Consider the following 21,765-nt stretch of genomic DNA (forward strand, 5'->3'; position numbering starts at 1 on the left):
TAAGGACAGAGCAGCTCAGCACCGAGGCACTGGAAGAACGGTCTGAAGAAAACAATTCACCGTAACAATGAAACTTGCTTTTATTAAAACAGGAGTGTTAAGCCGAGAAAATAAATTATTGCTATGATAGACATATTTAGAACATGAGGAAGGACATTAAGCTCGAGCTCCAGGTCAATATAACCCTGAAACGGAAAGTTACTCTACTTTTCTTAAATACCTTGGTTTCTCGCCCTTCCAAAAACTTTATAAAATGTGCAGCTTACAGAACAAATAGTAACAGGGTCACTTGTAACAAAAAATCTGTACAGCACATAGCTTTAAAAATAATACATTTTTTTCCAAACAGCTATGTTACTTATTACTTATAAATATAGGGCTAACAAGTTTCAAATGCCCGAGGTCCCATCCAACACCAGAGCTATAAGCATAGCTGACAGAAACCTTCCTGGGCTTCCCCCTGCCACAGGTCAGCTTTTGTGCTGTCTGACAGAGCCCGCTTAAGTGTAAAAACATCTTCACGGGTGAAGACTGTCTCCTTCTGCTGGTCAGAGGCCTGGGGTCTTCAGTGAGTTTGAAATGGCAATCAAACCTGGAACACAGCACCGTGCAATGGTTAGACTGGCTGCACTCCGTGAGGTGGCAGGATCCTGCAGCTCCCCAGCCCGGCCAGCTGTGAGCTCACAAAATGCTTTAAAGCCACGGTTTGTCAGAGCTGCGTTTCAGTGCAGAAGGAGCGTTTGGTGGAGGAGCCTCTGTGGAGGCTCTGCTCCCCAGGCTCAGAGCTGCCCTCGTGCCTCAGGACTCACTCAAGGCCGTGTGCTGCTGTCACTGCAGCGGGCCAGCAAACCCCACTGCAGCTGTGACTGCTTCAGAAGGCCCTGTCTGCCAGCTGCCCCAAAAGGGGGTGGGGTCCCCAGTTTAACCTCGGCAGCTGGCGCTGTGTAGGGCAGTGCAACGCCCCAACCTGCAGAACGCTCCACCATCCGTCACCCTGGGCCTTGCCTATTCAAGCCCTGATCCTGGGGAACAACATCTGGTGGTTCCCTCAGGACTTTCTGCCCACGACCCAGCAGCATCCTGTGATTGGTGCTGCCTGCGGTTTCCTCGGGAGGTTCAAAGGAAACTGGGATAAATCCAGCTTGGGGAGAACACCATGGACTCCCCCTCAAGGCAGCTCAGTAGGACAAAAGGAAGAGCAGGAATTTAGCAAACAGCCACAAGAAACAGGTTAGTGGTTAGATAGCTGGACAGCACTGAGAGCAGAGAAGCTCATTTTTGAGCACTGACGCATGAACGAGGTGGTGCTCAACCTCTGCTACCTGAACATGGTTCTGCTGGTTTTGTTTCTGCTCCTTCAAACCAGAGGCATCAGACCTGTTATTTAAGGTGATGGCTCTGGCTGTGGGAGTTGGTCAGCTCTAACCAGATCAATGAGAGCCTCAGAGACTGGTCAGGAATGTGTGTGGAAAGCTTCTCAGGGGAATTAGAGGGTGAGGCCTCCTGTCTCAGAGCTCCTACCAAATCTGACCAGCACTTGGAGCAGCTGGAAAATCCCCTTTAGGAGCTACTTACAACAACTCCACTTCCTTAGGCCGTATACGTGTGCAGAGGGGATCACACTACTGTCGAGGGACTTATGGTAGCCTGGCCTGCTTTCTGCAGAGGAGAGAAGCCAGCATTAGTACGGAGTTAGAGGACAACAGCGTCAGGACACAAGCTAGTGGGAATGGAGGTGGCTGAGAACCCTCAGGAACTAAGAGAAGCAGTTACATCACAGAGCAACAGGCTGCCATTCTTCCCCACCACTCCATCTCATCGCTCCCCACAGAAGGCCCACACCTCCCAGGGAAGGAGCTCAGCAGCACCCGCGGCACAGCTCCATCCATTCAACCCCAGGATGTGCAGCATCCCCTCCCAACGCAGCCTCCAGCACTGCAGATCCTTTCCAGTGCACCTCCTCAGGGATCTCGGTCACCGAAGGTGAGGCTCTCACAACACGGGGGCTCTCGCCTGCCCCAGAAGAGGCGAGTCTCTGCAGGAGGAAGCGTCACTTCCCCACAGCGACTCCCAGCCCAAAAGCAGCATCTTCAGTCCCCACGTGAGAGGCAGTGCCTTGAACCGGGGAGGCAGCGGCGGGAACGGGCAGAGCGAAGAGAGAGCTTTGGCTGCTTGCACTTACTGCAGAAATGTACTGGCTGTTCGTGAACCGAGCTTTGCCCTCCATCGCAGAGCTGTGCTGTGAGCCCAGGGGCACGTAGGGGGGCGAACCCACGTCTTCACAGAAGCTTTCTTGAGGGATGCTGGAGACACAGCCGCTGTCGGAGCCGCTGGAGCCGCTGCCTGACATGCAGTGCGAGGACTCGGAGCTCTCTGTGGCTGGGGAAGAACAGGAAAGTCATTCTGAGGACCGTGAATTTGGCCTACACCATGTGTGCCACATGCACTCAGCAACAACCCTCCTGCAGAGGTCACACAAGCCCACAGGTAAGTCTCACAGCTACCTGGGCCACTTTAAAGCCACAGGAAACAAAGCATTCTAAGGAACTGTAACAAACAATGCCAGAGATTGAACAGGAGACAGCTTAGCTCGGGGCCAGCACACAGGGCAGGCTCTGCAGTGACTCCAGGGAGCCTGCTGCGACCATGCAGTGGGGATGAGCACACAGCACAAGGACACCAAGGGTGGACTCCCGATGTGCAGCAGCACAGGAGGCCCATACGTACTCAGTGACGGCTGGCTGCTCGTCTCGTGCTCCAGCTCATCTTCCTCAATGCAGGGGCTGACATCAAAGGGGCGCCGGGGGGCCAGGACACCGGGCAGCAGTGCCTGGTCCAGGTACATGTGCAGGTTGAGGGGCCCCAGCAGTGAGGAGGAGGACGGGCCATACGCAGCAGGGGTGCTGCCAGCAGAGAGCTGCGCCTGCGTCCTCTTGTAGGGGTTGGAATGGTCGAAGAGAGACACTGCGATCGATGCTCTGGTCCTGGCAGCTGCCACAAAACACAACGAAAAAGCCATGAGTGCCAGCCTGCTGGGCTCACCTGGAGCAGGAAAAAGGTGAGGCTGGCACCTACCTCTGCCTTTCATGATGTAGTCAATAGCACGGTCATTGATAGCAGCCTCACTGGGTTTGATATCCAGGAATGGCTTGTTGCCCACACCCATGGAGACCATCTCCTGCATGCGGATTTCTGCAGGGGAAGAGCAAAGTGTTCAACAGCAACCCACAGCTGCCTGTCAGGCTGCCCCAGCCCTCTCTGCAGGCATCCAGCTGCCCCAGGAGCAGGGTGCTCCTGAGATACCCCCATTCCATCTGTTCTCCCACCGTTCCCCAGTCCTGAGGAGTCTCCACAAACAAGCAGTCATGCTTTGCTCTGGTCCCAGGGTCCAGTGCCATGCCAGCTGTGAGTGTCCTGCCAAGCAGGAAGCTTGAGGTGGAGGGGAGGGAGTCAGCCAGCCTGAGCCAGGCAGCTGCCGCTCCGATAGCAAGGCTGTCGGATAGCAAGGGGAGAACAGTGAGCTTTTCACAAGCGGTGCCACTCTCAAGGGACAGGAAACCCATACTGACATCTCCCATTTCTCTCAGGGCACACAGCCACACAGAGTGCGGACTGCTGTCAGGGTCTCTGAGGACAAAGGGCAGGGAAGGGACAGCACTCAGCCAACCCCAGCACATGCTCCTGAGGCTGCATGCAGGGACACGGCTGCTTGCTGCACAAAGCTGTCTGGTAATAGGCTCCAAACCTACTCAGAACAGCACGAGCTGAACGGGGCTCCCGCACCTTTTGCGGCACAGACGCCCTGGGAAGGAATCACACCTTTATTGCGGGCTGCCTGCTGCCACAGGATCTTGGCAATGTCACTGGTCCAGGCCTGCTTGGTCTCAGCTGAGCTGGCCTGGAGGATGTAAGTGTCGCTGGATTTCCGCCTTCGGAACCAGATCTCAAAACGCAGCCCACTGTCCCCAGAGTTTTCCGTCAGACCGATGTCTGCAGTCTGCCAGAAAGAAGAAGAGCAAAGCATCAGCTGGGGCCGCACCAGGAAAAGGAAAGGTGAACTCAGTGGCAGGCAGGGCAGGGGAGAAAGATGACCCGATGTAAAGGGGGACACAAAACCTTCAGGGAGAAGTCCAGAGTCACCTCCTGTGCAAGAGCAATCTGCACACCTGCCCTTACCTTGAAGGAGCGCTTGTAGATATACACATCAAAGCCACCCTCGATCCTCTTGGGCTTGCTGAACAGGATCAGGTCCTCAAAGAGGAAGACGTGGCGCTGGCACTTCCTGCGGCCCAGCCAGATGGCAAACTCGTCCTGCCGCACCAGCTGCCCCTGCTCCTTCAGGTTCACCTGGCACAGGGAACAGCCTGGTAAGGACCCAGAATTTCTTCCAGCAGCACGGAGCCCACGGCTGGGCAGACCTGGACACAGAGCACAGGTCCCACACGCGGCCCGCAGGGGAAGAAGTGGCCACTGCCTGTTTTCTTGAAGAGGTAAGAGGACCACGTCCCCTTGGGCTGTATGGCAATGCCAGCAGCCACAACTGGCTCAGAGCTAAGGTGAGAGCTGCAGCTCCTCCCTAAGCACAAGCCGCTGACAACCTTCTCCTGTCACCCCACACACATCTGTTACAAACCTCTGGGCTGGCAGCTGGAGGCACCAGCCTGGCCTTCTCGTGGAGGATGAAGTGAACCGACAAGGAAAGGACGCCCACCCAGCTGCCACCCAGGCACACCCAAGCCAGAAGGCAAGCACCTCAGTTCTGCCTACTCCAAATCCATCTTCCTCCACCCTGAGCCTGCAGCAGATCACGAGACTGCCAAACCTCACTGCATCCTGTCCTGTGCTTCAGGAGTCAGCACCCTGACCACTACAGGGATGTGCCACACAGCCCAGAGACCCTAAGCCCATGGCACAGCGGGAGGGAAATGTAGCTTGGCCCCCAGGCAGGAGAGGACAATGAAACGTACATCGCAGTCACGGATGGCATCCATGGCCAGCAAGTCATTCCCATGCCGCAGCTGGAACTTCACCATCTCCTCTGCTGCCCGGAGGTAGCCTAGCTCCTGCTCCTGTGCCTCGCTGCACTCCTTGATCAGGTCCTTCAGGAGCAGGGCATATTTGCTCATGCGCTGGATGGGTTTCAGCAGGTAGGAGGCCAGGTCCATCTTATCCCCCAGCTGCACCTGCTTGAACTGAGAACACAGCAGTGACAGCACAGCTCAGCAAGGGCAGCCCCAAGGCCCCACGCAGGCACCAACACACCCCCAGCTGCCCAGGGCCCCAGCTTCCCAACAAAGCTACTCTGCTCACTCTACAGGGAAATGCAGGGGAAAGGGCTCGATGCTGCCATGTGCTGGGCACCTTCCCAAAGCACTGGCTGCAACGCTCCTGGCCCCACGTACACTTGTGCAGAGAGCCGTGCCAGAAGGCAGAGGCTGCTGAGCAAAACAGGGCAGTGACTCAAACGCCATGAGAAACCATGAAGGTGAGCAGTAGCATTTACCTTGAAGAAGGTGTTCCCATGGCTGGCCAGCAGCGAGTCTGACTTTGGCTTGTTCTTGCTGTATAAGGCGTACATCCCAAACTGGTCTTTCTGCAAAAGAAATCTGTGTGTGAGGCCTGGGCAGGCCCAGGACCTGCAACAGCCATGCCCTGGGTTGGTTACTGCAGCACTTCTGCCTCTCCCAGGCTGCGCCAGAGCCTCCTGTCCATCAGGACAGACTTTAAGGTCAGCAAGAGCTGGACTGTTCTCACAGGAGGAATGTTCTCACCTTCCTGCTCCCGCGGTAGCTAGGACTTTTTCCATCCATTTTCCTGTTGCCCCTTGCTCACTACATACCCCAATAAACATCTGGATACCATCCCAGTAAGAGCCACAGCCCATCAAGGCACAGCTGAGCAGAAACCAAGTGTGGAGGAGCTCGACCCCAGGAGGAGGTGTGACGCCTTACGTGCCGCAGGAAGCAGTGGCTGACGCGCAGCGGGTGGTTGCAGCAGCTCTCGAGCTCTCGCAGGAAGTACTGACTGTGGAAGTCATAGAGCTTCTCCAGGTTCCCAAAAATGACGCTGCGCTTCCCCCGCAGGTCCTGGGGCAGATCCAGGCGCTCCATCTCAGGGAAGTAGCTTTCAATGATGTAGCACAGCGACCTGACGTACTCCCGCTCCGTGGTCACCATCTCATCGATGATGTGCCGCAGCTTGCTGCAGGAGGGAACAGCTGGCCTGAAGGGACCCTGGAGCACAGGGCTGCCCCTAGAGCCCTCCCCATGACACGAGGTGGGGATGATCCCTTGGTGCCACCTCAACCCAGATCCATAGCCTGCTGTGAGAGCTGCCCCTCCCTCAAAAAGCTGACAGATAGCCCGAGGAACGCCACAGCTTTTCTGATCAGGAAGGGAAACCCTGAGTTGGCTGCTCCTACACCATCCTCAGCAGGGTCCAGTCCTGCTCCTGGACACAACAGGGGCTGCTCCATAAATCACTGTGCTTCAACAACAACAACAAAAAAAGACAGCAGAAATGCCAGCAACTTTTGTGAAAAAGAGTCAGCCTGGTGAATGTGAGAAGCAGTGTTAACAGTGGGGAATGGATACTATGGATGCAGATGCTGCTGAGCTGGAAGAAGGGCTGCCCAAACAAGGAGGCTGCAGCCTGGAGCAGTAGGACCAGAAGGAGTGACCCAGCTGGAGGTTCTATAAGTGCTCCAGCTGGGAAGGAGGGAGCTGCTCTGACTCTCCTCCAAGCCAGGAGCTTGCTGGCTACCACTGCAGCACGTATGCACTCTGCTTAGCAAGAGGAAGATAGCCTCAGCCCCTCTAAGGTGGGTGCCCCATTCCTGCATCAATCCCAGCCTGGCAGTCCAGCCATCCTTCCCCAGGGCTTGTCCCAGTAACCATCATTGGGAAATGGCATCAGAATACAGCACAAGTCACTCTGTGCTCCTCTGAAGGGATTGGATGGCTCCTCAATACTGGAGGTTTCCACTGTGAGGCAGTGCAGCACCAGACAACCACCTGCACCACGGATCTGTTTTCCCCGATCCCAGCTTTCCCCAGAGCTCCTCAGGCTGTTGAGAAGTCCAAACCTCTGTGTGCTGCTGCTTCCTTGAGAAGCACAGGGTCAGCCTTCTGCCTCTGGTGCTCATTCCCTGCTGTGAGCCTTACTGACATGTGCTGGGCTCCATCCAGAGAAGGAAGCAGAGCTTCTGCAGAGCAGAAGCAGCAGAGGAGCTCTGTGTTCCCCGCATCCAGCCTTGAGTTCTCACCTCTCACATCAGCAGCAAACTGGGTCCTGCAGAGCTGCATCCACCTGCTGATCTCCCCCTGCTTTTCTACTCGGGGAGGAAGAGGAAGGGAAGGAGGACAGGAGCCCAGCAGCTCCCATTGCTGGAGGGAGACTTTTCAAACCACTCCAGCCTGGATTCAGCCCCTTGATGGAGGCACACAGAACCTTCCTGACTGCCCTACCAGGATGTCCTCATCTGTTCCAAATTCCCTGAGATCTGCAAGTGACTTCTTTATTTATTTATCTCCTTTTTTTCTTTCTTCTATGAGGGCAGTTCAAAGACCTGCCTGGTGACTCCCTTTCAAGAACATCTCAGATCCCTGGGCTCTCCTTACCCTGCACACATTGCAGTACTAACAAAAAAAAGTTCCTCAAAGACAGAGAAGGGAAAGAGCAGAAAAAAAGCCAGCTGTCGGTCACTGCAGCAGAGATTTCAACCTTAAAGGGCAACCACAAACAACACCATACGACTGAAGTAGCCACCACAGAGTGCTTGAAGTGCCTCCCTATCAGTCCAGGTACAGCCCCAAAGGAGTGTGAGGGCATGACACGCTGCTTCTGCTCTGCTGCAGCACCCGTGGTACAGACTTCGTATGACCCTGAGTGCCACACGTCTGTGGCCCCTCATCACCTGATATCAGCAGGGCTCTTTTCCTGCTTTATCGCTACAGAAGCCGCAAAGGGAGAACAACTGCCCACCTTTCCCTTTTCCCCTACAGTCACTCACCTGCCCCAGCTCCTGGCCTCTGCAGAGCCACAGCCCCGCTGTCCCTCCAGCTGCCGCAGTGCAAATGTCCTGTCCACCAGCTCCGTGCTGCTCACCTCCAGCCCCTTGATGAAGACACCGGTGTTGCCGTACCTGGCCGGCTCGCTCAGCGTCCTCTGGCAGCCCGACCACAGGCTCTCGCCGCAGGGCAGGTCGAAGCTTTGGGCCTTACGCAGCATCCTCTTGGGAGGCAGCTTTCCAGAAGTGGGAGTGGAGGCACAGGATGGCTTCATCTCCAGCGTTTCTAAGATGCTCTCCAGGTTTGTCTTCTCCTCGGACAGTTTTGGTGACTTGCAGGCCCCGCTTCCAAAAGAAACTCTGCCAACGTGAGGCCCAGCCACGAGAGCAGCTTGGGAGGCAAATTCTTCCCCAGCACCGAAATCACCAGGGCAGCTCAGGGAGGCCGAGGGAGCTTTCTCTTTAGCCCAGCCCGAGGAGCGACTGGGCCGGCCGTGGGACGTGCCAGGAGTTCTGTCCCACTGCGGACCTGGGGCAGCCCCCTCCGAATGCCTGCGGTGAGACACGCCGCCAGCCTCGCTGCCCACCTGCGGCTGCTCTAACAGCAGTGCCCTCCTGGTTCTCAAAGCCGCTTCCAGCTTCTTTTCAAAAACCAGCTTGGTCTCCTGGCATTTGGACCATGCGAATTTCCACTGCTTGAGTCCCTTGTCGCTCTTCAGCTCGCAGGCCAGCTCCTTCATCTCCTGGAAGCGAGCATCGCTGATGTCGGGGTGCTGCTCCTTGTAGCTCTCCAGGCACTTGATGACCCCGGCGCAGTGCTCTGCGGAGCTGCACTCCTCCATGCTGATGCAGGCGAGGTGCCGCATCCCTTCCAAGGCCCACTCGTACGCCTGCGGAACAAAAGGCAGCAACCAGTCAGAGGCACTCGGGGAAGAATAACCCCAACTCGGTGCCCAAAGGGCCAGACGAGAGAAAGGATCAGTGTGTGGCCAACGCAGTTCCTCAAGTGTGAGTGAAGGGGGGGCCGCTATTGTCAATGGGGCTTAACAATTCAGCAGAACAAACAGCTCCTTATGAGGAGGGTTTCAGCTGTGCTGGCTGCTCGGCCACAGCCGCTCTGCCACACCAGCACCCACACTGCTGGGTTCGTGTGCCTTCCCCGGGGGGATCCCAGGGAAGCTGCTGGCAGGAATTTGCACACCTAAGTGTGGCCTTGCAGGTCATTTCTATTGCCATAGGAATGCTGGGAGCAGTTTCACAAGGCTCAGCTCGCAGGTACAGCTCTGCCCCATCAGTCGAACAGGAGAAGTGGGATGAAATGCCACCACACTACCACCTTAGTTACACAAGTAAAGAAGAGTGCCTGTCTGCCATGGCCCCACACACACTGTGATCAGCCCCTGGAATGAAGGCAGCAGCCTCAGACCCCCTGACAGTCAGCACTGCTGAACACAGGGACTCGCCTTGCTCCGAGGACAGGCACTCTAAAGCTGCAGCTGCATGCTGTGCCTGCAGCCAGCCCCATTACTCATACAGAGCAAGGAGCTGCTTCAGAAGCCAGCAGCTGCAAAGGGAAAACGCCTCTCAAGCAGCCCCACACAGCAGCAGCCCCTCGTCCCCCATCATCAGCGCAGGCCTCGGACCTGCCACTCATTCAGTTCAGGCATTGTGCTGCTGGGGTCAGAGGGCCTTGCAGTGGGCAGATGAGATGCCAGACCCCAGTGGGACTGATCTATCCAAGATCTGGAGGCTTCTGTATTCCCTGGAAGACAGCCTGGCTTTTACTGCCACCAGGAGGGCAGACATCCCATGCAGGGCTTCCCCTAGGCTGGGGACATCCATTCTCAAATAGGAGAGAGGAGCAGTTTAGAGGCTGCTTTTATTTCTCATCTACAGATCAGCCCACAACCTCAGCAAGGAGGAACCTGGGCTGCAACCCACACAGAGATACAGCCCTACCAGCCCTCATCTTCATACGCTGTCTGTCTGCTCCTGGCAAGGACTGTAAGGCAGCACAGAACTCAATCTCACAGCATTTCTACCCTCCCCAGTGCCTGTCACAGGCTAGTGAATAGCTCAGCTTTGTTCCCTGCACAATGGCAGTGGCCCTCCACGCCCCACAGCTTGCCTGCTAACATGCTAAGTGGCCACCAAGGCTTTTTCCAGCCACGTCATCCGCTCCAACTGTTCCATTCAGCACATGAAACAGCAGCCCTGTCCATGGGCAGAGTGTGCCCCAGCACGCAGGAGGAAGCATCACCGCACAGGTAAGAGCGTTGCTGACATCTCTGTCCCAGGACATTACAAGCCATGTAGCTGACCCAGCCAAACCACAATGGGCACTGAAGACACGGAGCACCAGGGGAGCAAGCAGGGCCATGGCTTTTCCACACAGCTCTAAGTGCAGCGGGGCTCAATGCTCCCACTGAGGTGTGGAACCACAGAATCACAGAATCACAGAATCACAGAATCACCCGGGTTGGAAGGGACCCCAAGGATCATGTAGTTCCAACCCCCCTGCCTAGCAGGGCCACCAACATACATATTCAGATCAGGTTGCCCAGGACCCCGTCCAACCTGGCCTTAAACACGTCCAAGGACGGGGCATCCACAACCTCCCTGGGCAGCCCGTTCCAGGGCCTAACCACTCTCCTAGTAAAGAACTTCCCCCTAACATCTAACCTAAATCTTCCCTCCTTCAACTTAAAACCATTTCCCCTAGTCCTGCTGTTGTCAGCCCTTTTGAAGAGTTTACTCCCCTCCTGGGTGTAGGTTCCCTTCAGGTATTGATAGGCTGCAATGAGGTCACCCCGCAGCCTTCTCTTCTCCAGGCTGAACAAGCCCAACTCCCTCAGCCTGTCCTCATAGGGGAGGTGCTCCAGCCCCCTGATCATCTTAGTCGCCCTCCTCTGGACCCTTTCCAAAATCTCCATGTCTTTCTTGTACTGAGGGCTCCACACCTGGACACAGTACTCCAGATGGGGCCTCACAAGAGCCGTGTAGAGAGGGACAATCACCTCCCTGTCCCTGCTGGCCACCCCTCTCCTGATGGAGCCCAGGATCCCATTTGCCTTTTGAGCTGCCAGAGCGCACTGCTGGCTCATATTCAGTCTCTCGTCCATCAGGACCCCCAGGTCCTTTTCTGCCGAGCTGCTCTCAAGGACCACTCCTCCCAGCCTGTACAGGTGCCTGGGGTTCTTCCGGCCCAAATGCAAAACCTTGCACTTTGCCATGTTGAACCTCATCAGGTTCACCCGAGCCCAGCCCTCCAGCCTGTCGAGGTCCCTCTGAATGGCATCCCTTCCTTCCACCGTATCAACCGCACCACTCAGCTTGGTGTCGTCAGCAAACTTGCTGAGGGTGCACTCAATTCCCTCATCGATGTCATTAATAAAGATGTTAAAGAGCACCGGTCCCAAGACAGACCCTTGGGGGACACCACTTGTTACCGGCCTCCACCTGGACATAGAGCCATTGACCACCACCCTCTGTCTGCGGCCTTTCAACCAATTGCTTATCCATCGGGTCGTCCACCCATCAAATCCACTTCCCTCCAATTTGGAGATGAGGATGTGGTGGGGGACCATGTCAAAGGCCTTGCTCAGGTCCAGGTAAATGACATCGGTCGCCTTCCCTTCGTCCACCAATGCCGTCACTCCATCATAGAAGGCCACAAGATTAGTTAGGCATGACCTTCCTTTGGTGAAGCCGTGCTGGCTGTCTCGGATCACATGCTCATTCTTTATGTGACCGAGCATGTTGTCCAGGAGGATCTGTTCCATGATCTTCCCAGGCACGGAGGTGAGACTCACCGGCCTGTAGTTCCCCGGGTCCTCCCTGCTCCCCTTCTTGTATATGGGAGTGACGTGACCCTTCCTCCAGTCGTCCGGGACCTCACCTGACAGCCACGACTTCTCAAATATGATGGAGAGCGGCTCGGCAACCACCTCAGCCAGCTCCTTCAGGACCCTGGGATGCACGCCATCTGGCCCCATAGACTTGTATTCATTCAGTCTAAGGAGGCACTCTCGGACTTGCTCTGCCCTTACAGTGGGGAGGGATTTATCTCCTCGGTCCCCACATAGAACCAGGCAGGAAGAAGCCCATACCTCGGCTTTCAATCTTCACCTCATAGACAAGTCGTCACTGCAGCTCTCAGTTAGAGGGTGAAAAGCGTGCCTCCTGCCTGCAGAGGACTGGCCATGCAGCACAGCACAAGGAGCAGCAGCAGGCTGTCCTGCTGGGCATGGAGGGAGGCTGGGCTCCTGAGGACCTGCTGGGCCATGGAACTGCCAAAGGCACCGCTGACTGCTCTTGTCCCTGCCTGGTTCACCACAGCAAGGCTGGCAGCACATCGAGGGCAGAAGCTCCCCATGTCTGCCTCTGCTGGCACTGCACAAGTGCCATCTGCACACAGAGGCCAAGGCCCAGCAGTCCCAGATCCCACCTGAGCCAATGTCTGCTATCATTGGTTCCAGACTGAACCTAACACAAAGCCACCATGTTCCTCCCAGTCTCAAGGTCCCAGATACCAACGGATCCCCTTATGCGCAATGTAAGCAGGGACTTGAGGCTGCAGACTGCCCTGTGTGCCAGCAGTTCAGACCAACCCCAGTTAAGAAGCTGTTTTACAGTGAATAAAAGCAAAGGTATCCAGACTGAAACCTTCCTGAAAGAGCTATCAGTCTGCAGGCAGCAACAAGCCTGCTGCTCAGTGAACCTGGAGAAGGTTCTTGGTTCCACTCACACTTTGCTCAGCCTCCCCTCCTCAGCACTGACAGTGAAAGAGCAAGGCTGCACGACCTGCAAAGGGCAGGGTGGTTAATTAGGAAAATACTCCCTCCTACCTGCCCAGTGGGATGGAGTGGCTCCATGTCTCACCGTGCATCACCACCTCCTGCAGCTGACTGATGCAAGGCCACCTCTGCAGCCCACGGCTGGGCTCAGCTATTCACAAGCAATGCTGCTAGCCTAAATACCAGATTGAGGAGCCCTGGAAACCACAGAGCAGGCGGGGGGGAAGGGTCTGTGCTTCCATGAGAACTACTGAAGTGTGAGGATGACAGCCTGCCTGGGAGCAGGCCAGGTCCCTTTTCTTTCACAGTGCAGAAACGGAGAGAAAACAGGCCCACTAACCCCAGATGCAAGCAAGATGCAAAGGAAGTTGCCACCCAACATAGGAGAGCTGTGGAGAAAACAGGGCAGTCTCTTCTGTGTGTTGCAAGGCTTTTCCCATGTCTCAACACTAGGGCCCCCGCTCACTTCTAGCAGCATTTGGGGCTGCATAAGCCAGCAGCTGCCCTTAGAGGTATAAGAAAGCACGCAATTTCAGATTGCAGCCTTTCAGCAAAGCCACCAGTCACAAGCACGCTCTCTGTGCAGAGGTTTGCTGTTACCCTGTCCCCCATCCTGTTGCATTTGTCTATCCCACACTGCACGCGAAGTCTTGCCTGGGATTCATTAGCAGCAGAAAGCAGACTAACCAGAACAACGTCCTGCAGGGCTGCAGCTCAGCTTTAAGCACCCTCCTGAAATACAAAACTAAATGACTCCTCAGTTGCTGTGTCCTCGATGTCCCCCCCCCCACCCCCACAGGAGAGACCACTAACATCACTAGTTTGCCTACACTAGCAAAGAAGAACACTTTCAGTCCAGTATTTGCATTGCTGCCTGTTTCCAAGTGCTTAGTGCTGTACAAACACCACAGGGGGACAAAGGGTGACAGGCAGGCACAGACTAAATCCCCTGGGTGTAAGAATAAGAGGAGAACAGGCAGATGCCCACAGCTGGGCAGGGAAGGACAAGGCATGGGAAAGTGGCAGCAGTCAGCAGGGAATACAACAGACCACACGGGTATCAGAGAGGGATGGATCCACTGACAGCCTCAACTGCAGGACAAGGACAGGGGAAACTCATTAGGGCAACATGCTTAGAAGCTGCAGCAGCACTCCGGGAGAACGTGAACAGAGCTCAAAACTCCCTTCCTTTGCCCTTGGGCAGCTAAGCCTTGACAAGACCAGGAGAGGCTAAATTACAGGAGAAGATAATTGGATGAAATGGGATTGTGCACAATTTCTCCTCTCTTGACAGCAACACGACGACCTGAAGGGCACTTGTGGCTGGTTGCTCTGCAGTTGGCAAGTGCTTGTGCTTCTTTTTATTGCTGCAACTGCCGAGCAACACCTAGCATGGCTCCAATAGGAGCAAGCTGACTCAACTAATGAATCACAACAAGCCACAATAACCCTCACTTCGCTGCGACTCAGAGCTTCCACATTCATATATCGACATGCACTAAATGACTCCCTAGGAAGCTGGGCAGTGAACATCTGAGATCTGCCCTCTCTGCAGCTGCAGAGAACCTCCCAGCAGCACACAAGGTGCAGTTTCCCCCCACTCTCCCCTTTTTGCTCCGTGCCTTCGAGTAAATCCTGCACTGCTTATTTTTATCTCACCAGCAGGGCTGTCTCGACATCTAAAAACCTCCTGAGCCCAGAGGACTGGGATTGTGCTCCCAGCAAAATCAGAAACTTGAACATTCATGCTTGCTACAAACCAGCCTCTGAGTTTGAAGCACTGCCCATCTTCTCATGAGCCCTCACCGCAAAGCTTTTGTCAGTAGAACTCTGCTTACCATCCCTTCTTACTAAAGAACAGATGCTGCCTCACCGCCTTCGTATCATCCACACTCCTTCCTGATGTCTCACCAGCTACTCAGTGTGTGCCAGCCCAGCCTCACCCTTGGACACTGCCAACAGCACAGCTGCACTGAGGGGCACGCAGCAAAATACACAGCAGTGCTGTGCTGAAGGAGCACAGAGAACTTGTGAAGCATAACTGCATGCTGAGATCTGCTGTCACCAACAGCTGGGACGCAGGGACAGGTCCTCCACCTGGCCACACCGGGCACTGCAGCCATGGAAACACCTCCAGGCTGAGCCGAATCAAGTTGCACATGCTGAATTTCTACTGGTGGCTGAAAAACCTGAGGCATGAAGGAGTAAGTGTGTGTTTGTGAATGTGCAGCCACTGCCTGGAGAAGAAGGAGGAGGAAAAGGGCAGAGATTTCATGTTTGTTTTTAGCGAAGGGTAGCAATCTTTTTGGTGAGAGCTGCAGGCCTCATGATGCCAGCAAATTCAAGACCAAACCACTGCAAAACTGGTGACTCACCGAAGCCTTGCACAGCGGCAGTAAATCGTTCTCCACTCTGAGACTGATGTCACCTCAAGAGGCTTTTGCATGTGTTGCTCTACGCTTCTCTCAACAGCCTCATCATCACACTGTGCCAATGCCCCCTGTAATAGCCTTACGCTGGCTCCTGGTTAATTATACCCTCCACACTCAGCTGGGGACTGTGAAACATCCAGCATATCCTCGGGCCTGCTTGGGAAGCACTGGTGCTTTCACTGTACTCTTCAATTCCCATCCTTTCCCCTGTGACACACTGAGTCAAACTGCTTCGTTCTAAACGACGTGCTGCTGTTTGGTTGGCTGAAGGGAAGGGCAGTCTGCCCAAATTGCTTTTTTCCAGCCCAAAAAACAATCCGTGGGGACCAGAGGAGCGAGCACACCGACCTGCCCATCGCTGTCCCATGGCACAGCTCCTTCCTCTGCAGCTGAGCTAGGAGAAAGGCTCTGCTTCAGATGTGGTGCTGAAACCAAATCCAGCACCAGCACATCTGTCAGGCCTCCCTTCCTCAGTCCCTGGTTTAAGGAACACACTGAGATGCACTGAAAGGCTCTGAGCCCCCCTAGAGCAACCAAAGGAGCCCGGGCAGAGCCAGCGGCTCTCGGGAGAACCCTGTCCATATGGCAGGGCTTTGATATGCAGATCGGAGCCATTGTGAGCCACAGCTCCATCTGTAAGCCGAGGGCAGCTCCATGTCCAGATTGCCCAAACAGATCTATTTAACTCCCGTGACTAAAGGGAATTCCAGACTCCAGGAGGATCCAAGTATCCAGATGGATGCCAGCACACGAGCATTCACAAAGCCTGCCGTCCTGCACAGCTCCTGTCCCAAGAGCCAAGCAAAAAAAAAGCATCCAAACCCGACATCCTGCTTGCATGCCCAAGGCTGGGGGCCAGCTGAGGGAAGACCTCTGCTAGCACCACATCTTGCACCTCAAGTGCAATGCATTCCTCCTGCAGCTCAACTGGAACCCAAGCTAGGAAATCCCTACATCTGCTGATAGGAAACACTGCTTCCCTGCCAATAGGGACTGCCTACCAGGGTCCTGATCCTGGAAGAGATTTGCTTTCACTGCTGCACCAAAGGGGAACAAACCCCACACTTTTGGATAACTGTCAGATTATGCTCACAGGCAGCCAAGGCCACCAAGAAACTGTTAAAGAGCACAACGATCAAAGTTCCTGCAGCACATCGAGTGCTGCCCCTGCATGCACAGTGGGGTCCAAATACGTTCCTGCATTCCTGGGATCAGAACGGCAGCTGAGAGGCAGGCAGACAACATCCCAAAAGCTGCTGGGGCCCTCCAGCCCCACTGCCAGCACTGAAATAGGGAGAAGAAGCAAGGACCCCAGCAAGCAGTCACACAAGCAGAGCCTGAAGCACCGTGGCAGGTGCTGGAAAACATCTCACCCCAAGAACTCACCTTCAACCTTGAACTGTGCTTGGATGTGGCACGTAGAAAAACCCCCATTTAATCCTCTCTTACACGAGTTCCTCTGCCTTACACACCTCTGCTGAGCACCTAGAAAGGGGCACTGAATGCTGCAGCTTCCACCACTCAGCCTTCTGTAGTCACAGAGCTTGCTGGGAGCTACAAACACTGCTGTGACACCAAGTTGGCAGTGAAGACGTTGATGAAAAAAAAGACAAAATAACCTAGATGACAGTAGATCTAGCAAGTAAATTACTGGAGAATTCATAAAATGTTTTCCAAGCAGCTGATTTTGAAAGGCAGTGATTTGGGAAAGCTAACACAGACCGGATTTATGTTGTCGGGGCTTCTTGTTTATGCAAGAGGTAAACTTCAAACTTCAGAAACTTTCTGATAAAAGAATACCCCTAGTTGGGACTTATTAACATTGCAGGAAGGCTTCTCCAGCAAGAAGCTGGCAGGAAGGAGAAGGGAGAGATTTCATGCATTAACCTTGCGTGAACTCGACAAGAGGATCAACTTTCCAACCTCTGGGCTCAATCCCCCACATGCTTGAGACCGCGTATGAAAATGGACACCTCTGAAATGAGAGAGCAAATCAGGCGAGGTGTCTGCCTAGGGCACCATTTTGACAGTGCAACTGAGGAAGGAGAGAGGAGAGAGAGGGAGAGATGAGCCAGCTGCTGTCAGACACCGAGGGCTTCCCCTAGAGCAGCTTCACAGCATCAGGAAGGCACAGCGTTGTGCTTCCTTCATCGTCTTCAGTATTTCTAGCAGGAAGCAAATGCAAGCTGTTAATTAGAAATTTCATGCAGCCTTTCCCCAGAAAAGCCAATCTCTGTGCCGAGGCACAGGGAGAACAGCACCTGTTATTAAAGAAACTGTGCTGTAAGCTATGGTGAAGGCTCCACTCTCTCAGCAGTGCTGGGGACAGAGTCGTGCTCTGACCTGCACAGGTCTGCTATTAACAGACAAACACAGGGGCACGATGACCCACGTCTGCCTGCAGTGAGTACCCACAGTAATGACACATCAGGTGCCTCTTTCTACACTTTGGTGTAAAGTAAAACACTCTGCAGCTCCTCTCCAAGCCCATTCCCAGAGCTGGGAATCACGATGCCCTTTAAGTACAATTAACTCTGCCTGTGCCAAACAGCCTGTGATAGAACCACACACTCCAAGGTCCCCAGCAGCTACCCAGCTCCTCTCCAGCTTCCTGCACCAAAGGCTGGGCAAAAAGGTATGTCACTAACTTGCTGCTTGAAGGGGGGCTGACTCTAAATCACGGTCTGGGATCCCACATCTGGTATGCCAGCAGAATTCAGGCAGAAGAGCAGAAGTCTCAGCAGGTAGCTGCTGTAACTTTTGGGGAGAGCTGCCAGGTATCTGCTGAACTCAGCCAATTCTCACACTCTGATTTTAGCTGTCACACAGAGTTCAGCTCTGTCCCTGGGAACACGGCAGCAGTGAGTCTCAGCAGCCCCAACTTCACTGTGCTGCCCACAACCCGACAGCAGCCCAGGGGGCACCAAAACATCTGCCCTGTGTGTGCGGCCAGGTGGTTTGGGGCGTGCAGTCTGGTCCCACCAGCAACTTGCAGATGCAATTAAACTCTACCTGCTAGGAAGAACACGAAACATGCTGTAAGAAAGAAGAACAGGGACAGACGCTGTTGCATTACAGAGAGCACAGCCCTGGAGTTCAGAGGGACCACGCAAAGACACACAGAGCTCTGCGCACACAAAAGACACACACAGAGCACTCTGATTCATGCTGGACACACACAAGCCTCCTTTACACTGTTTCCAAACAAATCTCAATGCAACCAACACGTCAGCCGGTCCCGCTGGACACTTGGTACTTACAGGAGCGTTTGCTGCGTCTGTCTGCGGCCACAGTCGGGTGGGGTGAGTTTAGCTCAAAGGGAGAAGTGCATGGAGATCCACAGAGCAGGGCTGGGCTGGGGGGAGGAAGGGCCCCAGCCCCTCTTTGGGCCCCATAGGCAGCAGCACTTGTTCACAGGATGGAGCGCAAGAACGCTGGCATGCCTGCAGCAGCAAGGACAATGGGGAGGGATGAGGAGGCGCTGCCATAATCAAATGCAGGCCAGCTGGCCCTCCCCCAGGAAGGGTAGGCACCTCCTTCACTTGCCAAAGGCTTTGTTTTCTAAGCCACAAAGAACAAAGTGGTGCCGGGGTGAGTGAGAGGAGGAGAAGAGCCATCCACCGTGCAAGCAGAGCCGCACGTGAGCGCACGCAGTCTGTTCACAAACGCCAGTGCAGATGGAGAGAGGTTGGACCACACTTGGCACATGCTGAGCAGGGCTCAGAAGCAGCAGGTCCTGGCTGGAGATCCCTGCTCCCTTAAGACCAGCACGGGCTGGGCTCCTTTGATGGGATCTGAGGCTCAGAGAAACACTGCTGAAGAAAAGGCTCCGGAGCACGGTCCAAAGAAATCCCAACAAGGGAAATGCTATCATTTGTTAAGTAACCTCACACCAGCAATCCCAAACACCGAGCCCCTGAACGGCTTTCCTCAGAAAGCAGGCGCAAGGCAAGGTTCCAAGGCTCCCACCAAAACAGACCTCTTGCACAGCGCCCTGACAAGCCAGAAAAGAGCCTCTGGGGCTGAGGCTGCTCCGGGCCCTCCTGTAATGATGTGGGCAGATCAGCTCTAAGGGCTCTGGTACCAGCTGCGTCACAGCTGCAGGGCATGCAGGTGCTGAGCTGGTGAGATGCTGCTCTGCCCTATCCAGTTGGGTCACTGCTTTCTTCCAGCAGGGACGTTTTGCCAAAAGCACTGTATGCCTTCACTACTGACCTCCTGCAGGACTGCCTGACATCTCAGTGCTGACAAAGGCTGAGCAGTGGGCTCTGGCTCATCAGATGTGCCACATTAGTCAGCTGCAGAAAAGGCACACAGCTCTTGGTGGGGGGGGTGATATCCTCGAGCTGGGATCACAGGCAGAGGGCACTTTGCTCACTATAAAGTCACGAGCATGCAGAGACAGTAAGAAGGAGCTGGGAAATAACTTTGCCTAAAGAAAGCTCGAGAGTGGAAGAAGTCTGAAGGCTAACAAGGTAAGCACAGAGAAGGAGATTTGCTCTAGCTCCTGGTAATGACAGGATGCTTGTTGCAGTGCCAGTGTGAAGCCAGGATAGGTAGCGAGTGAGGGATGCTAAGGGTCACTCCTCCAGGAACCTCAGAAGAAGCCAACAGTGGTGCTTTTGGTACAACACACACACCCTTGCTTGCTCAGCTTCCCACTTCTCCCCCAAGGCACTGCCAGATCCCATCACAGCTGTGGAACTGAGTAAACAAGGGACAGAGGCCAAACCAGGCTCAAAGCCGCAGGAAGATGGCACGTCCCACTGTGTGCCTGCGCTGAGTCTGTGGTACTAAAACAATGCTCTGCCCGCAGTCGGAGATGGACAGCAGCTTCCTGCACCGCTCCTGCCTCAGCCCAGCCACCCACAGCCCTTTCCAGGCACCAAGAAAGGAAGCGGGGACTAATGGAAACATCCAGCCTGGCACAGGTTGTGGCTTTGGGGAGGGAATCCTGCCAGCCCGTGTGTGTGAGCTCCATGTGGTCTGGCCCTGCCCAGCTTGCTCAGCTCTGATGGGCCACTGGGGCTGCCAAACAGTGAAAAAACACAGCACGGCAGCGTGAGGGGCCATATGAGGTGCTCCTGACCTCCTCCACAGCCACATTCCGCACCCTACGCACTGTGCGTTCACCACGTGCAGACAGGAGGCCAGCAGAATGCTCCCACCCCTAGCAGACCGTGTGGTACGAGGGTACAAACACCACGGTCCCTGTGGTGGGCGCTCCGCTCCCTTGGCACATGTTGAGGCATTTGGAGACATCTGAGCTTGCCAGCTCATTACCATAGCGTACATTGCTTACGCATCTCCAGGCTTTTCCCCGAATCCTGGGGTCTGGCATTGCTGCAAGCTCTTTACAAGAAGGAAATCAAGGACATTGCTCTGTTTAGACTCCTGCTGTTGATCCCTTCAGATATTAGGGAAGAGAGAAGGGGCTTAGGCAGGCACTTACAAGATCACAGCAGTAAGGCCAAAGCAGCTCAGCATCAGAGGAGAGTGAAATCAGTTTAGATAACATCTTCTGCTTCTCCCCCACCTCCCAGACAGCACCACCAGCTTTGCTTTTGGAAGACAGAAAGCTGGAGATCAAGATTAAAATAATGGGCACAAAGAACTGAAAAGCTGTGCAGCAGTTTCTGCACTCATCCTACAGCTGCAGAACGCATCCCCTCCACACCCCTGGTTTCAGTTGGCCACTGGTTCACAATACCCATATGCTGTATTTACTACACTAACTCTGTTTGTAGTTCTATTGAAAGTGGTAAGAACAAAATCCTGCTCCCTCACTACACAGGATACCTCTCCTCTGCACCAAAGCAGCAAGCAAACACGCCATGCCACTGCCAGTCAGCCTGCACTGCAGTGTGCAGCATGAAACTAAAGGGGTGCTGCTGCCACCAAGGACTGCATTCAATCATCGTCTACCAAAAAGAAGCTGAATAAACAGCGTGCTAAGAAAAGAAATGGGCCACCTCTGGGGGCCGTGCATCATCAGTGTGCCAAGGATGGTCCAAATAAGGCTTAGTTCTGATGAATGTTCGTCCACAGCTTCAAAGTCTTGGCTGACCACCCTGGCAGCCCAGAAGCTCCCATGGGCTGTAGTACCCACACCTGAACAGAGGAGACAGCAGCCACCAGACCAGGAGCTGCAGCTCGCAGCTGTGCTCCACAGATCCCCAGCTTCAGCTGGGTTGGGTCACACAGGAACGATGTTTGATTTGGCCAAAGACATGCCAAGGTTTGCACAGGGTGTGGCACCTCTGTGTGCCTCCGTTTGTGAGCAGTACAGCACCAGCCTTCTTCACCAGGGCTTCACTGAGAAAGAAATGACACACTGCCACAGAAAAAGGATCTCCCACCTGCACAGCAAACTGCAGAGATGGGCCAGAGCAGACCTGCTGAGCATCAGCAAACAAGCAGCCCTCACATGGCACGACAGCAAGGCTCTGCAGTGCCTCCTTCACTTTCCTCCCTCACACAGGACGCTTCTGAATGTTTTTCATGTTTAGCTGAGTTTCCACCCCCTTCT

The 21,765-nt window shown here is 54.6% G+C and overlaps 1 protein-coding gene across 7 annotated transcripts in view; it reads right to left on the reverse strand.

The window, feature by feature from the left end:
- Positions 1-62: 62 nt before the first annotated feature.
- Positions 63-21,765, reverse strand: part of PLEKHG4 (pleckstrin homology and RhoGEF domain containing G4) — an 80,510-nt gene continuing 58,807 nt past the window's right edge. For 3 of the 7 annotated variants that reach the window (XM_048959074.1, XM_048959076.1, XM_048959070.1), the window contains exons 14-22: positions 8,012-8,898; positions 5,952-6,201; positions 5,504-5,593; positions 4,968-5,192; positions 4,177-4,347; positions 3,784-3,997; positions 3,076-3,192; positions 2,728-2,991; positions 63-2,379 (exon numbers count right to left, since the gene is read on the reverse strand). In XM_048959074.1, the coding sequence (XP_048815031.1) occupies positions 2,051-2,379; positions 2,728-2,991; positions 3,076-3,192; positions 3,784-3,997; positions 4,177-4,347; positions 4,968-5,192; positions 5,504-5,593; positions 5,952-6,201; positions 8,012-8,898 (2,547 nt within the window). In that variant the 3' untranslated portion in view covers positions 63-2,050. The remainder of the gene's footprint in view (positions 2,380-2,727; positions 2,992-3,075; positions 3,193-3,783; positions 3,998-4,176; positions 4,348-4,967; positions 5,193-5,503; positions 5,594-5,951; positions 6,202-8,011; positions 8,899-21,765) is intronic. The other 4 variants (XM_048959073.1, XM_048959075.1, XM_048959072.1 and 1 more) reach the window with 4 other exon arrangements.

Source organism: Lagopus muta, chromosome 12, assembly GCF_023343835.1.
Source record: "Lagopus muta isolate bLagMut1 chromosome 12, bLagMut1 primary, whole genome shotgun sequence".
NCBI classification, from domain to species: domain Eukaryota; kingdom Metazoa; phylum Chordata; class Aves; order Galliformes; family Phasianidae; genus Lagopus; species Lagopus muta.